We start from the raw sequence: 22,091 nt of genomic DNA on the forward strand, positions 1-22,091 counted from the left end.
GACAAGCAGGCTCAGAGGCGAGGAGGTTTCGAAATACTGGACAAAGGGAGGTAGCTTCCTTATCTTATCAGAAGAAAAAGTTCCAGACTGGATCGAGGGGAGACTCTAGCGCCTTTATCTTCCCCATCTCGCCTCGCTCGCCCCCCTGCAGGCTGGAACCAAAGCTTGGGACTCCACCAGATTTCTTTCAGCCTCATCAACGAACGACCACCACATCGCGAAACAATTACCAGATCCAAAGCTCACCTACCCGCCTTCCCCTCACCACATACAACATCCCTTTTCGATAACGAGCGAGAGACACACACCCACGCCAGCCACGAGACCATGTCCGAGAACTTCGTCGCCCCGGGCCAGCAGCGCTACCTGCGCGCCTGCATGGTGTGCTCCATCGTCATGACCTCGCAGCGCTTCCGCGACGAGGGGTGCCCCAACTGCGAGGAGTTCCTGCACCTCGCCGGGTCCGCCGACCAGATCGACAGCTGCACGTCGCAGGTCTTCGAGGGCCTCATCTCGCTCGCCAACCCGGCCAAGTCGTGGGTGGCCAAGTGGCAGCGCCTCGACGGCTACGTCAAGGGCGTCTACGCGACAAAGGTCTCGGGCCAGCTGCCCGACGACGTGCGGGCCACCATCGAGGAGGAGTACCGCGTGCGGTATATACCGTACGTCCTTGTTCTCCCGTCCTCTCCGAGTCCCCCCTGGATTGGAAGTGCTGACTTTGCTTTCTACAGACGTGATGGAAGTGCGAACGAGGCGGAATAGAGATGGGCGGAATTTACGATATAGCGATGGATGGCATGCGGCATGGAGTCGGGAGTTATGGAATTTATCATCTTTTTAAAATGCGCTGTACCTCGTCACAGCAAGGGATCTCGATCCTACAAGAGCGAAAGAATATCTGTAGTGTAGATGCAATATTGCGTCTCTCGATTCAACGTAGACTCCGTTCTATGATGCTAAACAGAAATGCCTTCCTCGCGGGGGTATATAAAAAACGCCGTGATGTTTTGTCCTCAACCGTAATGCCCATGTCCAGACTACACCCCTTCGTGCTCCTCAAGTCCTCGGCCTCTTATTCGGGGGGCCTCCAGAGCCTCCGAATCCCCTGGACCGCTTCCTTTCCATCTCTTCCCTCATGATCCTCTCTGCCTCGCTCATCTTCTTCGGCTGCTCGACCATGACCTTCTTGGCTCCTCCTCCAAAGGCGTTCTTCTTTGCCTGCGCAAACACGTTCTTGGTTTGCGGCTTGGCTCCAAACTTGAGCGAGATGGGCTTGGTCTCCGAAGCCTTTGCTGTCGAGTCCTTCGCTTCCGTGCTGGCTCCACTCGGCGCAGCATCTCCGTCCTTCGATTCAGACGGAGCAGCGCCATCAGTCGCAGCCTCTGGGGTTTGTGTCTTCGCGTCGCCCCCCTCCGGCGGCGAGGACGTCTTATTAGGCACATCCGCCTTCGGCTTGGCGCCAAACGATAGCGTGATCTTCTGCCCTTCCTGGCGCTGCAGCCCCTTGCCCTCCTTCTCGTCGTCGTCCTCCCCCTCGGCCTCCCCGTGCTCGTCCTCCCCGCGGCGCCCGCGCTGCGCGGCGTCCCTCTGCGCGCGCCGGATCTGCTCCTTGAGCATCCTCTGCTCCCACTCCTCGTCGCCCTTGTCCTGCATCTCCTTCTTGCGCAGCGCCTCCTGCCGCCGGAGCGCCTCGGGCGACGTGTCGATCCAGGCGATGTGCAGCCCTTTGTCCGTCTCCTCGACGCGGCAGATGCCCTCCCGGCCCAGGTACTTGGCCAGCTCGGTCAGCGAGCTCCACTGCGTCGCGTTCATGTGCACGTGGTTCTTGTCCGAGATGTACTCCTGGTAGAAGCGGTTGAGCTGGACCGCCTTCTCGCCGTGGCCGGTGCGCAGCAGGCGCAGGAAGTCCTTGAGGAACTGGTCGCTGTACTGCTGGACGGCCTTCTTGGGGTCCGCGCCCACGGTGAGCATGTTGCGCGTGTGGCTCTCGCTCATCGTGTGCTGCTTGAACCCGTTCTCGTCGCGGCATTGTTTCTGCAGAATAGACAGTCAGCGGACACATCTGGGGGGCCATGGTGGGAGGCATTGGGGTGTGTATCTTACCTCGCATACTTGACAGTACCACCTCAGCCTCTGCAGGCCCTTCAGCTTCATCTGATTGCTCAGATGCTTCACTGAGCCGACTTCTGCTTTCCCCATCTTGCGCTAGGAGTCTTGGGGAAAGTAAATAGGGTTGGCAGAGCTGGATTCGCGATGTGTTTGTTTTGCGACTTGTCGTTTCGAGGAGTTGAGGAGGCAGAGGATGGGTTGCGGGCGGGAAGTCAGTTGATAAGATAAAAATTACGGAGGGCGGCAAGTTATCAATCAGCCACCCATGCCAATCAATACCCCGGCGATTTCGGCTCTGCCTTATCAGCACCGCAACTCCTGAGTTCAACATCCCCTCGAAATCAATCCTCTGGCATAAGCACGTCGCATTTGTGCAGCAAAGCTATAAATGTCTCACAATCTTTGTCTATATGACTTCTCTAGTGTGGTCCAATATCCCAAAAAAACCAACGCCCTGACAAAATCGGTCCAAAATGCAGGATATCTTCGAAAAACAAATCATATGCCAGGTGAGAGATGCTCGCTTTCACAGAGGTAGCCCCTCTCCATCGACTTCTCTTAAAGCTTGTCCTCCGCGCCCATAATGTCATACTGCCTACCTTATACTACTCTCGTCTACTGCCCACAGATACTTGTCGGGCTCTACTACTCAAGGAAGGTGAATAGGTTGGTGTGCAAGATGTTCATGGCCCTCGTGGCATCCCGTACGTCGATAACACAGGATATGTTGATCTCGCTCGCACCTACATTATGGTTGGTTAGTTTCATGATCGCTACGATGTCTCGCCGACTTGGAAACAGAGTGGCAGAGAAGTGACTTGACTTGCCTTGCGAGATCATTTCGATGTTGACCCTGTGCTCTCCGAGCGTGGAGAACATCTTGCCGGCGATACCAATCATGTTCTTCATGTCGGCACCGACAAGACTGAGAATGGCCATGTCATGGAGAACACTGACGTCTCCCAAGTCGCTGAGCTGCTTCCGGGCCTTGTCGAGGTTGTTCTCTTCCGGGTTTGCCGAATGGATGGCCATGGAGACGTGCACCTCGCTAGTGGAGATGAGGTCAACCGAGACCTGGTTCTCGTCCAGGATGGAGAAGACTCGCGCTACGAAGCCATGAGCAATCGAGCGCTTGTTGGAGTGGATGTTGATGACGGAGATCTTGTCCTTGATGGTGACAGCCGTCGGGCGCTTGGGAGTCTTGCGCAGGTTGATCTCGGACGGGCGTGAGCGCCGCAACTCGTGGCTGGGGGCCAAGTGCGGATCCGGGAGCACGATGGTGCCGTCGCCACGCGGGTTCTTGACGTTCTTGATGCGGATGGGAATGGGAGGATCGGCCTTGATGACCTGATCCATGGTGAGGTGGTGGATGACTTCGGAGCCGTAGAACGTCAACTCGGCGGCTTCCGACGGGGTGATGGCAGGGATAAGTCTCGCGGTGGGCACCTTGGTAGGATCGGCCGTGAAGATCCCGTCAACCTCTTTCCACACTTGGAGTTCATCTGCCTTGAGTCCGACTGCGACCAGCGCCGCACATAGATCGGTGTAGCCACGGCCAATGTCCCCGTCCAGCAGACCACCGGGCACGTTGCCAAAGAAGCCGGTGACGATTGGCACTTTGTCGCCGCATGCGAGGATCTTCTTGCGGAAGAGCGCTGCCGAGTCCCTATAGAAGGTGGTGTCTAACCGATCGACACCGTTACAATGGAGAAGATCTGACAAGTCGACATATTCGGCATCGACACCCTGCAACGAATCTTGTCAATCGCCAAAACAAGGGAATCGTGCTGGACACGGCGAGCTTACCCTGTCCTTGAGCATATAGGTCATGAACCTGCAGCTCAGCTTCTCTCCAAAGCTCGCGACCCTGTCCTTTGATCTGGAGTTGGCTTCGAGGTTGAACCTCCTGGACGCCACGATGTACTCGATGAGCTCCTGGCATTCGTCCTTGATCTCCTTCTCGAGGGAAGTCTTGAGCTCGGGGTCACTGATAAACGACTCTACGGCGAAGACGTGCTCATTACAGACATCCTGGATGATGGTCTTGGCCTCCTCGACTTGGGTATCGGGCTCGGATATGTCGCTGCTAAGGTCTGCGATATTGCGCAGCTTCTTGAAGACCTCAAGAAGCCTGTCCAAGTCTTGCGCATTAGCAGGGCGCCCTAGAGTAAGTGCTCGCGCACGGCGGAGGGCACGTTGTCTGACTCACCTGCTGGTGGTGCCGCTGACCTTCTTGCCGGAACTCCTAGCAGAGCAAACGACGACGAGCTTGTTTCCACCGTTGAGATAAACCCTGTACCTGGTGTTAGATATTGCCGTCCTTCGAGCTAACCCCTAGTCGTTGCCAACGCACCTTATTATATCCTCTGCGATCTGGATCGAGGTTCTGTGTTAATCAAGGCAATTCACCGCCAAGAGAACAGGACCGGGTAAAGGAAACTGACCTTGTCTGGAAACTTGCCCACGCTTGTACCGCCAAACTTTTGTACAACCCAGCCCCTGCTTCCGTTATTGCTCAGCACAGGCCTCGTCATGGTGATACTGGGTTCTGCTCGAAGAAGGAATCGTGGCACACGGGCGGGGTTCGTTGGGCTGTGAGAAAGGAAGGACAGAGTCGAATTGGTCTCCTCGAACGACTTGATATATGGAATATCTAAGAGTGAGGGAGAGTGACAGCCCAATTTCGAGTGGTAGGTATGGCTATCCGACACAGGGCGACCGGGGGTGGGTGGGTTGCTGTCGAGCTTGAGTCACAGGCAAGGCTCTGTCGCGGGAAAATGGCTGCGAGGGCGCGGACCGAGGACCTAACACTAAGGTAATTGAGCGGAAATAAATGCGCCAATTGGGCCCGGGACCGCTGTGTCAGGAGACGAACGCTTTCCTGGTCGCTTGCGGGAGAAAGCAGCACGTTTGTCGGCTTGTGCAGTTACAGATGCTCTTGGCTTTTTCCTCGATCCGGGGTCCAGCTGCGGGATGCTGCTCTGTATATTGATTCCTGATTGTCACTTTTTTTTTCTTCACCCTCCCGAATAAAGATTGGAGGGGTGGAGGGGCACTTGCCTGTAGGAAGGACCGCCCTCCGCTTTCGCTTTCTTTCCTTGACAATTTTTTTCCCTTTTAGCTCTCCCTAATGTAGGCTAAGTAGTGTCTCTCTCTCTCCCGCAGACAGCCCGTTGGCTGGCGGTGTGTGGGGCACGCCTTAAGTGCATGCTTGCCGGCACGCTGCTTAAGTTACAGGGTCCCACAGGGATCTGAGCCCTGAGCCGTACTTGTAAAACTATGGACCTCTGTGCCACGAGAGCCAAACCGCGCCTAGCTCCGCTGACGACATCGCAACGAACCGCTGTTGGCCAATGGCATTACACCCAACCACCATCACCAGATCAAGATGCGTCCATGCTGGCAGGGGGATTCTTTCTTGAGAGAATCATGAGATTCCTCTCAATAATGAAATAGCCAAAAATCAAATCAGAGACGTGAATGTCTGGGTTTATTGCACATTACAGATCTAAACCCTCGTTTTCTTTTTCGTAACCTATGGCACAACCATCCGCCCCCTTCCTCCCTAAACAAACTGCGCCCCTGTGTAGGTAAGAAAAAGAAGAAGAAAAAAAAATCAACGCCGTAGATGCAAACAGTATTTCTAAATCGAGCGGAGTGCGTGCCCCCCCTGTTGGTTTTTGTACAAGTGTATCATTGCCGCCCTCTTTCCCTCTCCGGAATGGCCTCGAAGAGAGAGGGCCTCTCCGCCCAGACAACTTGCCTGAACTCCGAGAATCCCCTTTTCTTTCCACCGGCCGCGGGCCACCGTTGAGATGTGGCCTCAGTATCGATCTCTCGATCACTCACTTACGCCTTCGTCTCGTTCCTCTCCTTGACAGCCGCCTCCTCCTCTTCCTCGACGAGGTCCTCCTCCTCCTCCAGATCCTCCTCGATCTCCTCCGCCTCGGTGATGTGCGAGCCGCCCGAGGGCCGGTGGTCGGACGACACCTCGCCGCCGCTCATCTGCCACTCCATCAGGCGGCTGAAGGCGCTGCCCTTGTCGGCGCTGAGCTCGGCGTAGCTGCCCGTCTCGGCGACCTGGCCCTCGCTGTTGAGCACGATGATCTTGTCCGACCGCTTGATGGTCGACAGCCGGTGCGCGATGGAGATGGTCGTCGCCGAGCCCCGCAGCAGCGCCGCCAGCGCCTCGTTGACCAGCGTCTCCGACTCGGCGTCGAGCGCCGACGTCGCCTCGTCCAGGATCAGGATGTCCGGGTTCTTGAGCAGCGCCCGCGCGATGGCGATGCGCTGCTTCTGCCCGCCCGACAGCTGAGCGCCGCGCGCCCCGACCTGCGTCTCCAGGCCCTCGGGGAAGTCGCCGATGAACTGGCAGTTGGCCTTGCGCGCCGCGGCGATGATCTCGGCCTGGGAGGCGTCCGGCCGGCCGTACGCGATGTTCTCGGCGATCGAGCCCGAGAAGAGCACGGGCTCCTGCGCGACCATGCCGATGCGCCGGCGGAGCGACTTGACGTTCATCTTGGAGATGTCGACGCCGTTGATGCTGATGGAGCCCTCGTCCGGGTTGTAGAAGCGCAGAAGCAAGCTGGCCACCGTCGACTTGCCGCCTCCAGACGGTCCAACGATGCAGACATTGCTTCCCGAGGGGATCTCGAAGTCGAGGCCCCTGAAGATCTGCACGGCTGGGCGTGTGGGGTAGGCAAAGGTGATGTTGGAGAACTTGATCGGTCCTTGTGCCGACTTTACCTTCTTGCCCACCGTCGAAGGGATGGACGCTTGCCTGTCTTGCAGCTCGAATAGACGGCTGGCAGCACCAACACCCTTCATCAGCTCAGAGTAAAAGCCCGACACGCCAAACAGACTGGATCCGGCAAAGGCGGTATACATCATGAAGGAAGTCAGGTCGCCGAGTGACATGGTGCCAGTACGGACCAGATTTCCTCCTACTATGAGCAAAGCAAGGATAGTCATGTTGCCAGCCCATCCGGTCGAACCGAAAAAGGTCGCGGCAATCATAGACTCCTTGCGTCCGAGGGCAAAGATCTTCTTGACTTGATGGTTATACCTGGCGACCTCCTGCACCTCGCCGGCAAACGCCTGGCTGGTCTTGATGTTTCCCAAACGTTCCTCGGCGATCTTTGTCAGCGTACCCAGGTTCTTCTGGATCTGGCGACTGACGTTTCTGATTACGCGACCGTAGATGAATGCTCCAACCGCGATGGGCGGGAACATGAGCAACAGGATCGAGGTGAGTTTGGGACTCAACCAGGCCATGGCGACAAAACCCGCCGCGCCGCTGACCAGCGAGCGCATGCCATCCGACACATTTTGAGTGATGCTCTTGCCGACAATCACAGTGTCCGAGCTGAGCCTTGAGATCAGATCTCCAACCCTATTGGCGTCAAAGAACTCGGCGTCCTGGGTGTACGTTCTCCGGTAGAGCTGGGACCGCAGCCTCGCGACCACCCGCTCGCCGACAATGCGCAGGAGAATGATCCTGCCAAAATTTGCCATGGCGCCGAGCGTCAGGAAGCCGGCGAAACCCAGGAAAAACTGGGTGAGCGTCAGGCCAAACAGGCGGACCTCTTCCGCCTCTCCCTTGGTGGCCAGATCCAGGATCCTGCCGACCGAGAAGGGGATCGACATGGTGACGCTGGACGAGATGAGCAGGAAGAAGAAGGCGATGCCGAGCCATCTAAGCTCCGGCCGCGCAATCTTGATCAGCCGCCAGATCTCGGCCCAGCCGCCGCCCTTGCCGTGAGTCTTGCCTTCCTTGGACAGCCGCGCACTCATGTTCACGTGTGTTGCCTTCTCAGCTTTCGCGCTCCTCTTGAAGCCCTGGTTCTCCGCATCGGCCTGGTCCTCGCGGGCTGACTCGGCTTGTGTGTCTATCTCGGATACAGTCTTCACCCCCTTCGCCGCGGCTGCAACCTCGGTCGCGGAGGTGCTCTTGGTGTCCTGCTGCAGGGCCTTTCCCGTGGACAGGCATCGCAAAATCGCGCTGGGTGAGCTCCACGGGGATTGCGACAGGTGGGCTGCGCCAAGACGAAGTCGAAGCCCGGAGCTCCGAATGGCGGGGGAGGACGACGCATTGAGAAAACGAGTCGACGAGAAGCTGGTAGAGGAGGATGAGAATGACCGCACAGAGGTCAAGGCCCGGCCGGGCTGGGCTGCCACCACATCGCGGAACAGGGTCGGCGCGGACCTCTGGCTGGCGCTGAGTCCCAGCGTGGTAGCGCTCCGTTGCGGGAGCAGTAGCGTCTGGCGCAACGCTCCCGAAACCATCTTGAAGGGGTTGAGCGCCTTTGGCTGGAAGCAGCTATCTCATCGGTAGTAGACGTCGTGATAGCTCCTCATGGTCGTTGGCGGTGGAATGGTGCGGAAAAGGAAAGCTTGTAGCGAGAATGGGAGAGAGAGAGAATCTCACAACTAAGCCCGAGGCGTTGTCGGAGGTCGAGGTTTAGTGAGCGAGAGGAGGCAGGGATCCCGGCGATTGGAATTTTTAGCTGGGGGCCACAGAGCTCTGTACGCTACAAAGCCCGCAATTGCTTGGCTCAATCGCTGATAAGATCTTGTTCGTCATTCAAAATCTGGCGCACCAAACCCAGAGGGAGCGCTAAATCCTCACTAAATCCTCGTTAGTGAATCATGGCTACTACTTGTAAAGTGCAATGGATGTGTAACCGTTCAGTCCTCTCGGACATTGACTCGGGGTTTTCAAGGGCTAATCGCGAGTCGATACCGAAATGCAGGTTCCAAGCAAGTCGCACCAACGTTACATACAGTGTATACCTTGACTTGGGACTTCAATTTGTTAGGGTATTACAGTCGTGAACCATGTCTACATATCTGCCTCTCTGTACGGTCATCCCAGACGACTTGAAGAATCACAGTCCTTCAAATCCGTAGATGCCATTTGCCGTCATGCATGGCCTCGCCGGGCCGCCGCCGTCATTATTCTCGTTCCTGGCCTCTGTCCGCAGGCTGAGCACCGACAAGCCAGCCCACACCCGATACCAGAGTTCCCATCGCAGCATCCCGCAACTGATCTCTCTTCCTCACCCGCTGGTGGTGCTCGCTGTCGTCATCACCAGAAGCAAGACCTCCTTGGTGAGAAGCGCCGGGTTGTTCTCCGGATCTCGTCTGTCCTGACTGTTGCAGACTGGATAGTGCAGCAAAATTCCTCGATGCCAGACGTGCTGTCGCTCGAGACAGGTCGAACAGCGACAGAGGCGCCTCCTCGGCATTATGCAACTGTTGGCGGCCTCCTGATGAGCCACTTGCTGCTGCTGCGCGTCCTGTCAACACACCAGCCGGGCCGGGACTGGTCCCGAACGTGCCAGGCATCGCCTGACGATCGGCAGCGTCATCCCATGCATTCTCTTGCTCAGACTCCGCTTTCGCGGCAGCGTCGAGCTCCTCTTCGCAACGACGATATGAATTAAGTATCTCCTGGAGAGTCGCAGCCGGGGCAATTCGTAATGCTGTAGCAAGACATTCGATACGCTGCTCCAGGTGCCGGACCTCTGGATTACCACTCGTGGTCCCAAGATGTGTCGGCCGAACAGTCCTTTCCGTCCGCCGGTACTTGCCGGCCTGTAATGCCGCTTTCCACGACCACTCATCTTGGATGTGGCTTGCCAGTGTGGACCTGCTGCTCTGAGTGGACGATGGCAACTCGGCAATGCGATTCACAATGTATGAGTATGCCGTCTCAAAGTCGTCTTCCTCAAGGGCTGCATCGACACACATGGCGGTGACTCTCCGTTCAGAGATCACGCGCTGCTCCGGTTCCTGCTCAGCGGTCAAGGTAGAATGACCGCTCTGGTCCTTGACCGTCAGTCCGGCCTCGACCATGTTGGCTCCCAAGTCCAAGAACTCCTGGATCTTTGTATAGCTTCCGGCATTCTGTTCCAAGACCTTCCCAATGATCGAGATTGGATCTGAGTGCACCCGCAGAACGACTGGTGTGAACGGCTCGCCTTTCTTCAGCACAAGGCGATAATTGCTCAATGTGTGTGTTGCTTTCAGCAATGCCTCTATCCTCTGGGTGGCTACGAGTGACCGATCTACAGTTCGTGGGAAGGAGTGTAGTCTGATTCACATTAGCTTTGCGAAGGAAATAAGGAGTGCGGAGATATTTCATACATATCATTGCACTTTTTCACGCCGCCCCTGGTGCGGTTCGGGTTTGACGCATTGTCGTAAGCATTGAGTGCTGCCGCATATACAGTATCCTGGATAACCTTGCTCGGCAGCGGAGCGTCTGTCGAGTCTTCGTAGAGCGTCTTTGCAAGGGTGTACCCTGTGTCTGGTCAGTATCCGTTTCCGGTAACAATGAGTGGCTCGCTTTCGACATACGAGTGTTTGCCAGAAGAGCTTTCAGAAATTCGACCTCTAGATACTCTTTCTTCACTTGCCCAAATACACCAAGACATTGTGAGGTTTCTGCTCTTTCTTCGGCACCCCAGTCGCGCAGCCATAATATCTCATTCCTCATCTGTATCCAATGTTTGTCATCGGTTTTCTGTGTGTTATGTGTGATATGCTTGATGAGTTGAATAGCAGCAGACCTCTGCTCACGCTCGTCCTGGAGCAGAACGAGCTCGCCGGCCCTCCTCACAGTGCAAGGAACACCAAGTCTTGTTATGAGAAACGCACTCAATACCAAGCCATGGAGAAGTTGAAGGGATTGGGGGGTTGGTGACGTCAAAGTGTTGTCGTCCTTAAGAAGATCATTCCGAAGGTGTTTTGCGTTCTGCACCGAGATCAAATCGGTCTCTTCGAGTTCGGGTATCGGTGACAACAAGGAAGCTGATGTGTGCAAGGGCGGAGCGGGATCTTGGTCCAGAAGACTCATGATCTTGACAGCAATATTGTGTGCACCACTAAGCGCCTCGTCAGACGTGTCGGGTATGAGATACGCACATGCTATCGCCGCCTGCGCGTATCTTCGCTCCAAGTATTCCTGCTCGGCGTCCTCGAGCCACATGGTCCCGTACCCGCCCAGGTCCAGTTCACTAGGCCCGTCCCATTGCTCTATGGCACTGACAGCGACCTTCCATGATTTTGCAGCTTGGTACGTGAGCCACTGGAGAACCTGCTCCCATCCAGGGCAGAAGTCGCTCTTGCCTACGGACGATTGCGGTGTAGTCGGATCCCTATTCGGCCATCGCGATTCTTCCAACAACCAAGGGCCTATCATTCCTTTTAAATCTCGTCCAGTGAACTGATAGTTAGGCTCGTGCATGCCGGTTTGGGAGAGCAACTGGGTAACCGCATCTCGGTCGGGCAACTGTTCAAAGGTTGCAATAGTATGTGATAGCGGGCTTTCGGGGTGGTATTCGACATTGCGGCGAAGCAGAGGAAGGAGGCTAGAAACGAGCCATCGCCTAATGTAGGAGGAGCGTTGTAGGAACGGCACGAGAAGGTCGGGCAGTTGATCGAGCAGGCCGGCCTCTTCATCTACTGCATAGGCGCGCCGCAGTAGAAATAAAGATGTAGGATCATCTGCAAGCTGTTCCGGCGAGTTGGGCCACGTCAACTGTTGCAGGCGAAGCTTGCGCACCCTGCGGGAAGCTTCCTCCTCTGTGAGATTGTTGACGGCTGAAAGGTCAAGCTGAGCTGGTTGTACGTCGGTGAAGTCGCCGGATTCGATCTTTTCTATGAACGAGACATATTTGAGGGTCTCCAAGGACTTTGGAAGGTAAGTAAGTAGGATGCGCAGCAGCAATTCCTTGTGCAGGATGTTGCTCTGCTGCTCTGCCAGGAAGGCCAAGCTGTCAATATCGGCCTTGGCAGCGAGCTGCACAGCGAGCAGGATGGTCTTTGGGGCAGAAAGAACCAGATCCATGGTCTCGGACAGGAGAGACAGCTTCAGCTTAGATCATGATGCAGGCGACGAGGTTGTGCGGTTCTGCCCGCGGCTTGAACGAGAGGATTCCAGTCGTGATGTCTTTCCTGGTTGTCGAGTGGGCACATCATCGGGTCTCGAAGTACCCAAGTACCTACCGGTCCCCAAGCGCGAAGGTCTGGTAGCAGGCTGGTGGCCACTGTGCGTGTATCGTTTTGCTGCGCGGGAAGTGGTGGGTCTGTGCACGGTGCTCACCGGTCTGCATCCGCGAATGAGCTGCCTCCAATTTGGAGCCCAGAAGCACTTGAGCCGACTTCATCCAATGCTGCCGCCGTTGTGAAAGAAACACTACTTCTGCCTTTGGTCATACCAACCACACCGTCTCTCTGAAGCATCAAAGAACCCGACCATGGCTTCTGGATACGGTCTCCACGGAGGTGAGTGCTTCATCGATACCCAATGGCTCTGGGCTACTAGCCTTCCCCCCCGTCCACCGCCGACTAACCTGCTGCACAGGACCCTCGCGGTGCTTCCCGTTCTGGCAAGAGGTGCTGGCTTGCTACGTCGTCAATACTTCCAGCGAGGACGACTCTGGCAAGAAGAAGTGTGCGCCGATTCTCGAGGACTACTACGAATGCCTGCACCACAAGAAAGAGGTCCGATCTTGAGCAACCACGGGGATTCTGTCCCCTAAAGTTACTGCAAGCTAACTACAATGCGTTTTTAAACAGGCTGCGAGAGTCAAGCAGTTGCAACTGGCATACCGAAAGGCCGAAACAGCCAATGCGAGAGACGATGCGCCGAGCGCCGGTCAAATACGGAATCTGGGGCTGCTGAACAAGGAGGAAGATACCAAGAAGGTGCTGGGCTCATGAACGTTGGCAAAACTTGTGTATGATGGGCGAATCTCTGTGTGTGTATCAAGTTAGAGGAGCTACAAATGGGAAAGCATCCTTTTGTCTCGAAGCGGCCGTTCCGATTCGTCTCTTTTCCGTGAAGCGACACTTTCAGATCCAGATCCATTCGATAACCTCTAATTTGGGCGCAGTGGCGATGTCAATGGGGGCGGGAAAGAGTTCATAAAGGAGCCGATACTGACTGACAGGGACGCAAAATCGATGGGTACCGATCTGATCTCCTCATGTGGCGCAAGAGCGATTTATCTTGCAGTTGGGACTCTTACGAGGGGTTGACAGCAGGTTGGAAAATACAACGGGCAATTATTATGAAGTGAAACTCAACTGAGGTCTGAAGAAGATCTGATGGAATCCTGAACCTCTGCGGTGACCTTCACCCTCAGATACCCCTCTTTCCTTCCTTAGGTGCAGAAGAATCGCACCTTCTCCCTTTCTCTCATCTCATTAACTCATTGACCTGCAGCCACTCTCCTTCATTTGAGTCAGGCGGAGGCCAATCTCTGTCTCGTCTCATTTCAGGGCACCTTACTTGCTTCTAAACGTCGGCAATGTCATAATCTGCAACGATGCCTTGCTTACGCGGGATAGATGTCGCTATCGTGGCCATGCCCGAGTCTGGCGATGTCCAACTACCAGAGTTCCCGCACCCCGACGGCTCTTCTGTCCGACTGAGCAGCCCAGTTCGCATGAGTGCCAGGAACACTGGTGTCACAGCTTCGGCGTCGAATGCTTCGCTTATTCCCAGTCAGGCAGCTGATCACATCGCCAAGACCAATCCAGCGATATCAGTCTACGTCCCTTCCCTCCCAGGTATATACTGTGACCCTTGCGTACTCTCCAAGTACCAGAGCAGAGAGAATACTAAAACTTGGATCCGGCAGACACGAGGTTCTTCTTCAAGTATACAATCAACAAGGCCCCGTCGGAGAAGTACTTGTTCTTCAAGGTCCTCGTCAATGGGCGAAGGGTCGTATCATGGGGAATTGACCTTCGGTCTGTCACATCAAATGCTACCTATCGAGCTCTTTACCAGCCCAGCGAGTACTATGACTACAGAGATGACGAAGTCTATCTCAAAGCGAATGGCATTGAGACCAGACACTTCAAATTTCTCCCGGAGACCAAGTACAAGTCGATTGCCGAGGACGGCGGGCTCATTGAAATCCAAACTTTCCGGGCCAAAGGGCGAAATTGCCGCGCGCCGACACTGGAGTCCCATCGCTCGCCAGAGATCTATGGCATAGGGTGAGTAGAATGTTATAGTCGAGACATGCCCTTCCATTTCTGACCTGCCGACTAGTATCATCAGTGACGGGCTTCTTGATAAACCAGAAGAGGCTGTCTTCTACGACTATCTCCTTGTCGACCCTAGGGACTCCCCCTATGCCACATTTCGGTTCCATTACCGATCGTGGGCAAATCTGCAGAACCTGCAGTTGATACCCCGCGAGAATTACCGGTTCTCATTGCCCGCCCCTCACCTTTGTTCCGCCACGCCTGAAAATGGAGCAAATCACGACGCGAGAGTTGATGACGGAAAGTCTAAGAGCGTCGACACTACCATTGAGCTGTCGCCTCAGCATGCCCCGATGCACCCAAACTGGCGAAATACATCCGCCTTGCTACAAGATGCCCCAGAGCTCGCACCCAAGAAAATATCGAGCATTCAGCTACCGCAGCCTAGTAAAGTCGTGCGAGACGGATTTCTCGAGTCATATCTTCAGAGGCCACTGCCCGAGCTACCACCGGCGGAATGTACGAAAGAGGACGACGGCAGCCGCAAAAGCCCCAAAAAGCATTCGCGCGTTTCCTCGGCAGCATCCAAAGTGTCTGTCACCCCTTCTCTGCAACGGTACATTGATGGCGAGTCATTCTTGGGGGAGCAATTTGAACTCGGGGTCGCTCAGCAGCTGGAGGTGGTGACCCAGCATGATCCACGTCTGCCTGCCTCTCAGAGCAGTCTCGTCCTGCAGGAATTCTCTAAGCTCGAACGAAGTTCGACTGATGTATCATTGTCTGACTATTCTGCCTCGCCGCCATCAAGCAGCGAGCACAATCATTTTGTGCGACAGAACGACTACGCCGTGACCACAGGAGACTTGCTCGAGAAGGGAATGGCCGAATATTCACCTGCGAGACCTAGGAGCAAAGGCTCTCTTGAGGCAAGATATTCATCGCATTTGGTGGCGCGGGACGCAGAGGGTGGCGTCGGATCGTCGCATTTGGAGAGAATGGAGGTAGCCTCGGGTGACTGGGCGAGGCAGCCGACACGGATCAGCCGACATCACAATCGTGGGGAGCCTGGTAGAGTGCGCCAGCCGCGGCGGCTTCCGCATATCAGCACGCTCTTTGACGGCTCCTGGAAGTTCCGGGACGAGAAGCCAGATACGAAGGCTCAAACGTCTACAGTGCCTCGGAGCCGTCTTGCAGAACAACTAGAGGGCGCCCGTGGTCTTTGCAGGGAGGGCGAGAACTGGATCTGAGCTTGTTCTTGGCAGAATTTCCAGATCAACAGCTTTGACGAGTTATTGACTTATTGAATCGGGGTTTTGTAGACAAGCCAGATAATTTGGTTGACCTCAGTCTGCGGTCGCCCTGTAACTTGATGACCTGCGGTTGCATCTTGACGAATAATTCGCTTTGTACTTTCTATGGAGATGACTCCCGGTAATTTCAAGAATTGTGAAAATTTCTACCAAGACAAGTATTACGTGAACAGAAAAGTTGATGTGTTGGGTCTAAACGGCTGTGTAGGATAGGTATGAAGTTGGTTAAGACAACAAGAGTTATTATTCTAAGCGGGGTTGAGACATGATTCCATGAAACTAACCTGTCTCGGGTCATCACCAGAGTTGAAAGCTCAACTACAGAAGATTACACGCCATTAAAAGACAAAACTTGTGTTCCGAATGGGATTCTACTCTTGGAATCCCCCCGAGAAGCTTGTAGTTGCAGTTGATGCTTCATCTGTCTCGTCCCACGATTCAGCGAGTCGGACGGAAGTCCGGTCCATCGGGAGCTTTCGGCTTATGGCATGAGAGTGCCGTGATCAGCAACCTGTTTAGAATTCGCGAGTTGGCTACAAGGCTGTATTCGTCACCAGCGAGGACAATGAGCGGCAGCAAGACAAGTCACCAGGAGAGGACGGCCCACGAGCCGAGAGGCGAGGTGCGTCATCCGGCCTCCGAAAGCATCTCCCCGTCCCCTCTCCGATGACCCGACACGGCGAGCCTTGTGAAAATACTCCAGCCCGGCTAACCAAAAGTTTGGATTCCCATGCTAGGGTCTACACACCGTCATCTTGAGCCGGATAGACCAGATCAACGACACGATCCGCATCCTGCGGCTGAGCATCCCGGACGGTGCCCCAGAGATCAAAGTTAGTGCCCTCTCTTTTTTTCTCTCCCTTATCACCTCCACCCTCTTCCCAAGGTCCCGTAAACCCCTTTCCCAAGCTAACACGCTTGCCCCTCACTCCCTCCGGGCAGTTCCTCCCTGGCCAATGGCTAGACACGTTCTGCCCGGGCGTCCCCAAGGCCGGCGGCTTCACCATCACGTCCCAGCCATCTCTCGCCCGCCGCCCATCATCTTCATCTTCATCTTCGCCAGCGGCACCGGCAGCGACAGCGGCAGGCTACCTGGAGCTGGCCGTCCAGCGCTCCCCGGACAACCCGGCCGCCGCCTGGCTCTGGCGCGAAGACCAGTCCGCCATCCTGGGCCGGGAGCTGCGCATCCGCGTCGGCGGCAGCTTCGTCTACCCTCCCGTCCGCCGCCGCCACCACCACCACCTCCACCAAGGGGCGGCGGACGAGGAGCCGGTGCTGCTCCCCCACCGGCGCGCTGTCTTCGTGGCCGGCGGCGTCGGCGTGAACCCGCTGGTCAGCATGGTAGCACACATTGCCGAGCAGCAGCAGCAGCAGCGGCGGCGGCAGGGGAAAGCCAGCGGCGGCGGCAGGAGCCCCGACTCGGACGACGGAGGGGTGGTAGTAGAAGTACACCTCCTGTACTCGATGAAGGACCCCGGCCCCGGCCGCCGCGACGCCAGCAAGATGCTGTTCGTGGAGAGGCTAGTCGGCCTGTTCGGACGGAGGGAAGTGAGAGGCCGGATGACGCTGTTCCTCACCGGGCACGACGGAGAGGACGCTGACGGTGGTGGTGATCCAAAGCAATCCGACAAGGCGGTTGCCGGCATCGGACCTGACGTGCCCGTCCTCTCGAGGAGGATCGAGCTGTCCGACATTGTGGCGGCGATGGGCGGGCCAGGCAGTACAGACTCGGCCGTCGTCTATGTCTGCGGGCTACCTACGATGACAGACTCACTTGTCGAGGAGTTGACCTCCGCTGACGGATTGGGCATGGAGAAGGATAGGGTCCTCTACGAGAAGTGGTGGTGACACTTTTGAGACGGGGATGTACAACGTTACACGGCCCTCAATGGCATGAACCACCAGCCAAGGGGGTTTCTTGTACACCAAAATGCAGGCAGGATAGGGATGCCATGTCTTCACTATCCGCGATCATGGTGCCGCCGTAAGAGACGAGAGAAAAAAAAAACGCGGAATTTCAAGCGCATATATAATGATGATGCTAGATCGGTATGCCCAAATTATACGCCTCGCACAATAGGCCGTCGCCAGACAGCCTATACGACTCGACCCATCCACGGTGACGAATTCGACAAATTAGCCTTGTCCTCCAAGAGCCCTGATTCCTCCCTTCGTTATCGTACAATATTGATCGACCTTGGCCCAGGTCTCATATAAACGGAAACGAGCTTGCTAGGCTCACTGTTGAAAATATAATAATTTGCAAGGTAATGACAGGTGCAATCACCCAATTCCGCCCCCCATGGCTACGTGTCCAACACGTCTCGTTCCTCTTCAGTCGGTGGTGCAGGGGTCAGCTGGTGCAGTGGCACGTCTTCATCCCTCTCCCAGGCTGCGCCAGGTCCGTGGTAGCTCGGCTCCGGGACAGACGATCTCATCGGCCCTCCCGGTCCAGAGCTAATCTCCTGCTGCTCAGCAAGAATCTGCTGCACCGGGCTCGTTCCAGAGCTCGGCTTTACAGGCTTGGGACTGAGCACATCAGATGTATGTGCTACATACGTCGGAGACCTCACACCCTCGGACCCAAAAGGCAGCGACCGTGTGGGAATATCCTTACGACTCTCCTCCTGCGTTGGGCTGCCCAGTTTCTGCAGCAATATCTCATGCTGCTGCTTCAGCTTCTCCAGCTGCTGGCTTGGATCCTTAGTGTCACGGAGCATGTTAGTTAGTTGGCAAAGGCAGTCTGCAGGAGTCCACCTAATTCCATGCACACATACCCAGTCAGTCTGCCTCGGCACGCCCTCCGCGGCCGGAAGCAGCTGATCGTCTTCGTCTTCGTCATCTCCGAAGCCTGAGGCACCACCACCCCAGAACTTCGGCCGGCGAACGGGCGCCGGTGTGACGGGAAGACTCGGTCTCTCGACCTCGCTGGGGAAGTCGGTGACCTTGGAGCCACGCCTCTTGATGGCTTCTTCAAGAGCATCTGGGCCTCTTCGGCCTGCACCAACTCCACCCAGTTTCACAGGGGTGCCTAGGCTCTTTCCGCGCCGATGCTTCTGCAGAGAATCAACGTACCGCTCAATGGCAGGCACGTCATCCCACGCATTCGAGCGCGTGAAAGAAGACCATGGATCTGAGGGAGTGACGTGGATGGTAGGAGTGGTGGGCGTTACTGGTTCGCTCTTTTGCTCCGCAGATGATGTTTCTGTCACGGACTGTTCAGCTGGCGCTCGCACGCCGAAAGAGGCGCTGGACTGACCCGTAGTCTCGGTCGTCGATCCCTCGGGCACATGCTCGACTTCAGGCTCGTCGCTGAGGAACACGCGCGAGGCTCGAGTCTGATGACGCTCCCAAGGGAAGATCGCCGCCGGTTTCTGTCGAGGAGGCGCTGGCGGGTCCTTGGGGACTTCGTACCACATGTTCTTTGGGGGGCTTGGATACCTCTCTGGAGCGACAAAGTGCGTGACGTCAGAAGACATCTCGTAATGAGTCTGCGGGAAGTTTATAGCCTCCGGCTTGGAGTTCGCTGGCGGAGGTTGCCTGATGGAGTGTCTGTTAGTGCGAGGCTTTCATGGCTTTGAGGGAAGAGTGTCCGTACCATTGCGCGTCCCAACTAGGCTGTGGAGGTGGTTGGGGAGGCTCGGGTGACGGTTGTCGAGGAGCCCCCCGGTGGGGCTCCGAAACCTGCTCTTCGCGAGCCTCAGTATTTGAAGCCTCGACGGTAGTAAAAGACTCGCTGGGGTGGGAGAACGACGCAAACGACGGCAAAGACTGCTGGGAGGGTGGCTCGCTGGGAGGGTGCGCGTTGTGATGGTGGTGGTGCTGATCTTCATGATGATGTTCTTCATGATGATGTTCTTGATGATGGTGGTGATGATCTTGACTATGCGAGGGCGGCGGTGGGTGGTGGTGGTGGTAATGCTGACCGTGGGATGGTGCGGTCGCCGGCGGTCGTGGTGGTTCGCCGGTTGGTACGACGTAGGGTACTGTTGGATGATATTCGCCTTTGACGAAATATTGCACCAGTTCCGGAGATGGCTGGGCCTGCCCCGAAGAAGCTGGTTCGGTCTGATGGTCACGTCAGAATCAAAGTGGGCATGGCAATCTTTTGAACCCATCCGTGGCCGACTTACTGGTGTTTCTTTGCGATAGTGCCGGTCATAGACAGCCCACCATCTTCCAACCATCTCATTGAACGGAGAGCTGCCAGTATTGGCTTCTCGCCCTTGCTTCCACGGCTTGTCGGCGCCAATGAAGTGGACCATGTTGACACTGGACTGGAAGTGCCTGTAGGCTGGGATGTACTGGTAGTGAGCAGACGGCGTGACGTTGTATGTGAAGGAAAGCCGGTGGTGGTCGTGCTTGAAGTGCATATTCAGCAGGCCCTGATCTGCGCCGTCGAAAGAGATGCCGCGTTCGGCCATGGCCATCATGGCGTAGTAGTCGCCCATGTTCGGGGTGAGCACCATGACGCCCGTGTTGAAGAGGTCAGGCCAGCCGATATCCGGCGCAGCTGCGAAGGCGTGGGGCAGCTCAAAGAGCTCGTCGGGAGCCCGGTAGGCGACAACGTCGGCGTCGATGTATACGATCTTGCGAAACTGAAGCAGTTTCCAGAGATTGATCTTGGTGAAGGCCGAGTGGAGATCCCCACGGTTCATGAGGTACAGGTTCGCCGGGTTCGGATTCTGGATCCGGTTGACGGGGAGGATGTAATCGTAGACAGCCTTTTACCAAGCATTGAAAATCTTAGCACAGTGCAAGCGCTTGACAAACAGGACCCGGGAGCCAGGGCTTACCTTGAGCTGTGTTATGACCTCGGCCGAAACGCTGTCGAGGGTGACCAGAACGGCCAGCTTCTTGGTCGTGCCCGCATCGCGTAAAGAGTGGGCGAGGACCAGAGCTCCTGCACAACCACTACATCAGCAATTGAGTGCGGGCAAGAGGGACATGGAGCTGCAGAATTTACCGGGCAGATATGAATCGCTCAAGAGAAGCTGTGGATTGCAGACATGTCAGCCTCTGCAGCGCGCGTTGTCGTGGTTCTGGAGGAGCTCCGAGATCATGCACAAGAGAAGGATGCATCGCGAGGCGCCCGCGCCCACTTACCGTAGCATAGATATCCTCCCCACCTTGCACTGCCATTGCGTGCAACAGTCCCTCGTTAACGACGCCAGACTGGCCGGAATGTTGACTGCGTGCAAGCCAGGACTGGGATCGGCCAGACGTGTAGTTCGGCGAGACCTGAGGTGTGCAGGAGGGTTGAGCAATGGAGAGCTCGGGAGGTCTCAAAACACCAGAGTCATGAACGAGGAGCAGTGGTGCGGGTGCTGGTGCTGGTGGAGCAAGGAAAAGAGTCGGGGAAGTACAGGCCGGCACATCAGCAGCAGCAAAATAACCAAATGGGGACGGCAACAAGTGGGAACAGCAACAGGGCAGGGACAATCCACCTTGTGGTCCGTTGTGGTCCGTAAAGTGCGCGACTGTACGTAGTTATTGTACAAGATTAAGTAGACAGGCGGAGAGCAGAGAGGTGCAGTGCAGTACCAGGATCTTGTTACGACACTACGTACAAGTACAAGTAGAAGCCCGACCCTCGTCATTTTGGCAGCAAACCTCTAGCTAGTTAGCTTGTTCGATGAGCAAAGATGGGCTTTTCCCACCTAATTCACCCCCCACCCACACCCACATGCAGCAGCAGCGCTGTTGACGACAGGGGTTGCAACCGGTGCGCTGATATCACAGACGATCGGGAAGACCCACCACAGGTAGGAGCAAGAGCTGCCAAGGCCCGCTAAAAGCTGCCTAGCCGTTCCTTTAGCACGTTCGATTTAGCGCACTAGGAGGTCGCCGCGTATGGTTCTAGTACTACTCCGTAGTGTGTCGACGGTAGTCGGGCCCAGACCAGGCATGGATGGAAGTTTTCAAGCGGATGAAATGGATTTGGCGAGATGCCCATCGTGAACAAGACTGGAAGAGGTGAGGCCTACTTTAAAGTTGGGAATTGGAGACGGGAGTGGGTTTTACGAGGTAGGATCACACCAACCTACCTAGGTAGCTACCTACTTGTAGCTAAGCTACATTACATGTAACTACAAGTCGCTGGAGGTCGCCCTCAACGATAATAACGGAACCCATGAGGAAGCAAGACACTAGCAACGAGACAGGGGGGGCCCGCCAGAGAAACGAGGCCAAGCGACGGCTCCCCAAGGTTCACGCCATCAGATCATCGAGCCCTGGGAAATTACCGGAAACAGTTGAACCTGATCGCCAGTTGGGCGAACAAGAGCGTCAAGATGCGGCCTCGTGGGCAGACTAGTGTCGACGCGAGGATTGACAAGCTTCTTGACTTCTTGACTTGCAAAGGGCTCAGGGTCCAGAAACAAGCCACAGAGGGACACGCGCATATTGGTGCACTTGGTTGCAGCAGAGGTAAACGCGGGTCGATCAGGCAGGCAGGCAGGCAGGCAGGCAGGCTAAATGGCCTGCTCGCGTTGACAGACGGATGGATATCCATCATCTTGTCTCAACGACTCTCGTCTCCCATCTCCCGTCCCCCGAGCTCTCTACCTACCTAGGTATGTCTCTCCAGGCCATCCATCCTCCCCGGACAAGTGTCGTGCAACACGAACCCGTGCAATTGCCCAATGAGAGCCCCGGTCTATCCGT

The 22,091-nt window shown here is 56.0% G+C and overlaps 9 protein-coding genes across 9 annotated transcripts; 4 read left to right on the forward strand and 5 right to left on the reverse strand.

Annotated features, from left to right (window-relative positions):
• Window positions 1–327: 327 nt before the first annotated feature.
• On the forward strand, window positions 328–762 carry E0L32_004725 (uncharacterized protein; the record flags this gene model as incomplete). The annotated part of the gene is made up of 1 exon (XM_031139167.1): window positions 328–762. The coding sequence occupies one exon, from the start codon at window positions 328–330 to the stop codon at window positions 760–762; it is 435 nt and encodes a 144-aa protein (XP_030996878.1).
• A 294-nt stretch (window positions 763–1,056) lies between these two features.
• On the reverse strand, window positions 1,057–2,199 carry E0L32_004726 (uncharacterized protein; the record flags this gene model as incomplete). Its single annotated transcript, XM_031139168.1, has 2 exons — window positions 1,057–2,034; window positions 2,104–2,199. The coding sequence occupies 2 exons, from the start codon at window positions 2,197–2,199 to the stop codon at window positions 1,057–1,059; spliced, it is 1,074 nt and encodes a 357-aa protein (XP_030996879.1).
• Window positions 2,200–2,754: 555 nt separating this feature from the next.
• Window positions 2,755–4,643, reverse strand: E0L32_004727 (uncharacterized protein; the record flags this gene model as incomplete). Its single annotated transcript, XM_031139170.1, has 5 exons — window positions 2,755–3,855; window positions 3,916–4,240; window positions 4,319–4,402; window positions 4,463–4,482; window positions 4,554–4,643. 5 exons carry the CDS (start codon window positions 4,641–4,643, stop codon window positions 2,755–2,757), a joined length of 1,620 nt encoding a protein of 539 aa, XP_030996880.1.
• Window positions 4,644–5,958: 1,315 nt separating this feature from the next.
• Window positions 5,959–8,394, reverse strand: E0L32_004728 (uncharacterized protein; the record flags this gene model as incomplete). The annotated part of the gene is made up of 1 exon (XM_031139171.1): window positions 5,959–8,394. The coding sequence occupies one exon, from the start codon at window positions 8,392–8,394 to the stop codon at window positions 5,959–5,961; it is 2,436 nt and encodes an 811-aa protein (XP_030996881.1).
• A 669-nt stretch (window positions 8,395–9,063) lies between these two features.
• E0L32_004729 (uncharacterized protein) lies at window positions 9,064–11,962 on the reverse strand (the record flags this gene model as incomplete). The annotated part of the gene is made up of 3 exons (XM_031139172.1): window positions 9,064–10,204; window positions 10,258–10,414; window positions 10,471–11,962. 3 exons carry the CDS (start codon window positions 11,960–11,962, stop codon window positions 9,064–9,066), a joined length of 2,790 nt encoding a protein of 929 aa, XP_030996882.1.
• Window positions 11,963–12,371: 409 nt separating this feature from the next.
• E0L32_004730 (uncharacterized protein) lies at window positions 12,372–12,837 on the forward strand (the record flags this gene model as incomplete). Its single annotated transcript, XM_031139173.1, has 3 exons — window positions 12,372–12,399; window positions 12,479–12,618; window positions 12,694–12,837. 3 exons carry the CDS (start codon window positions 12,372–12,374, stop codon window positions 12,835–12,837), a joined length of 312 nt encoding a protein of 103 aa, XP_030996883.1.
• A 608-nt stretch (window positions 12,838–13,445) lies between these two features.
• On the forward strand, window positions 13,446–15,362 carry E0L32_004731 (uncharacterized protein; the record flags this gene model as incomplete). Its single annotated transcript, XM_031139174.1, has 3 exons — window positions 13,446–13,689; window positions 13,761–14,124; window positions 14,180–15,362. The coding sequence occupies 3 exons, from the start codon at window positions 13,446–13,448 to the stop codon at window positions 15,360–15,362; spliced, it is 1,791 nt and encodes a 596-aa protein (XP_030996884.1).
• Window positions 15,363–15,990: 628 nt separating this feature from the next.
• E0L32_004732 (uncharacterized protein) lies at window positions 15,991–17,273 on the forward strand (the record flags this gene model as incomplete). Its single annotated transcript, XM_031139175.1, has 3 exons — window positions 15,991–16,047; window positions 16,163–16,258; window positions 16,335–17,273. The coding sequence occupies 3 exons, from the start codon at window positions 15,991–15,993 to the stop codon at window positions 17,271–17,273; spliced, it is 1,092 nt and encodes a 363-aa protein (XP_030996885.1).
• Window positions 17,274–17,731: 458 nt separating this feature from the next.
• E0L32_004733 (uncharacterized protein) lies at window positions 17,732–21,829 on the reverse strand (the record flags this gene model as incomplete). Its single annotated transcript, XM_031139176.1, has 9 exons — window positions 17,732–18,127; window positions 18,203–18,965; window positions 19,024–19,493; window positions 19,559–20,149; window positions 20,222–20,328; window positions 20,392–20,419; window positions 20,532–20,905; window positions 21,473–21,494; window positions 21,671–21,829. The coding sequence occupies 9 exons, from the start codon at window positions 21,827–21,829 to the stop codon at window positions 17,732–17,734; spliced, it is 2,910 nt and encodes a 969-aa protein (XP_030996886.1).
• Between the last annotated feature and the right edge of the window lie 262 nt (window positions 21,830–22,091).

The sequence above is a fragment of the Thyridium curvatum genome (assembly GCF_004353045.1).
Source record: "Thyridium curvatum strain D216 chromosome Unknown NODE_23_length_467585_cov_82.455940, whole genome shotgun sequence".
NCBI classification, from domain to species: domain Eukaryota; kingdom Fungi; phylum Ascomycota; class Sordariomycetes; order Thyridiales; family Thyridiaceae; genus Thyridium; species Thyridium curvatum.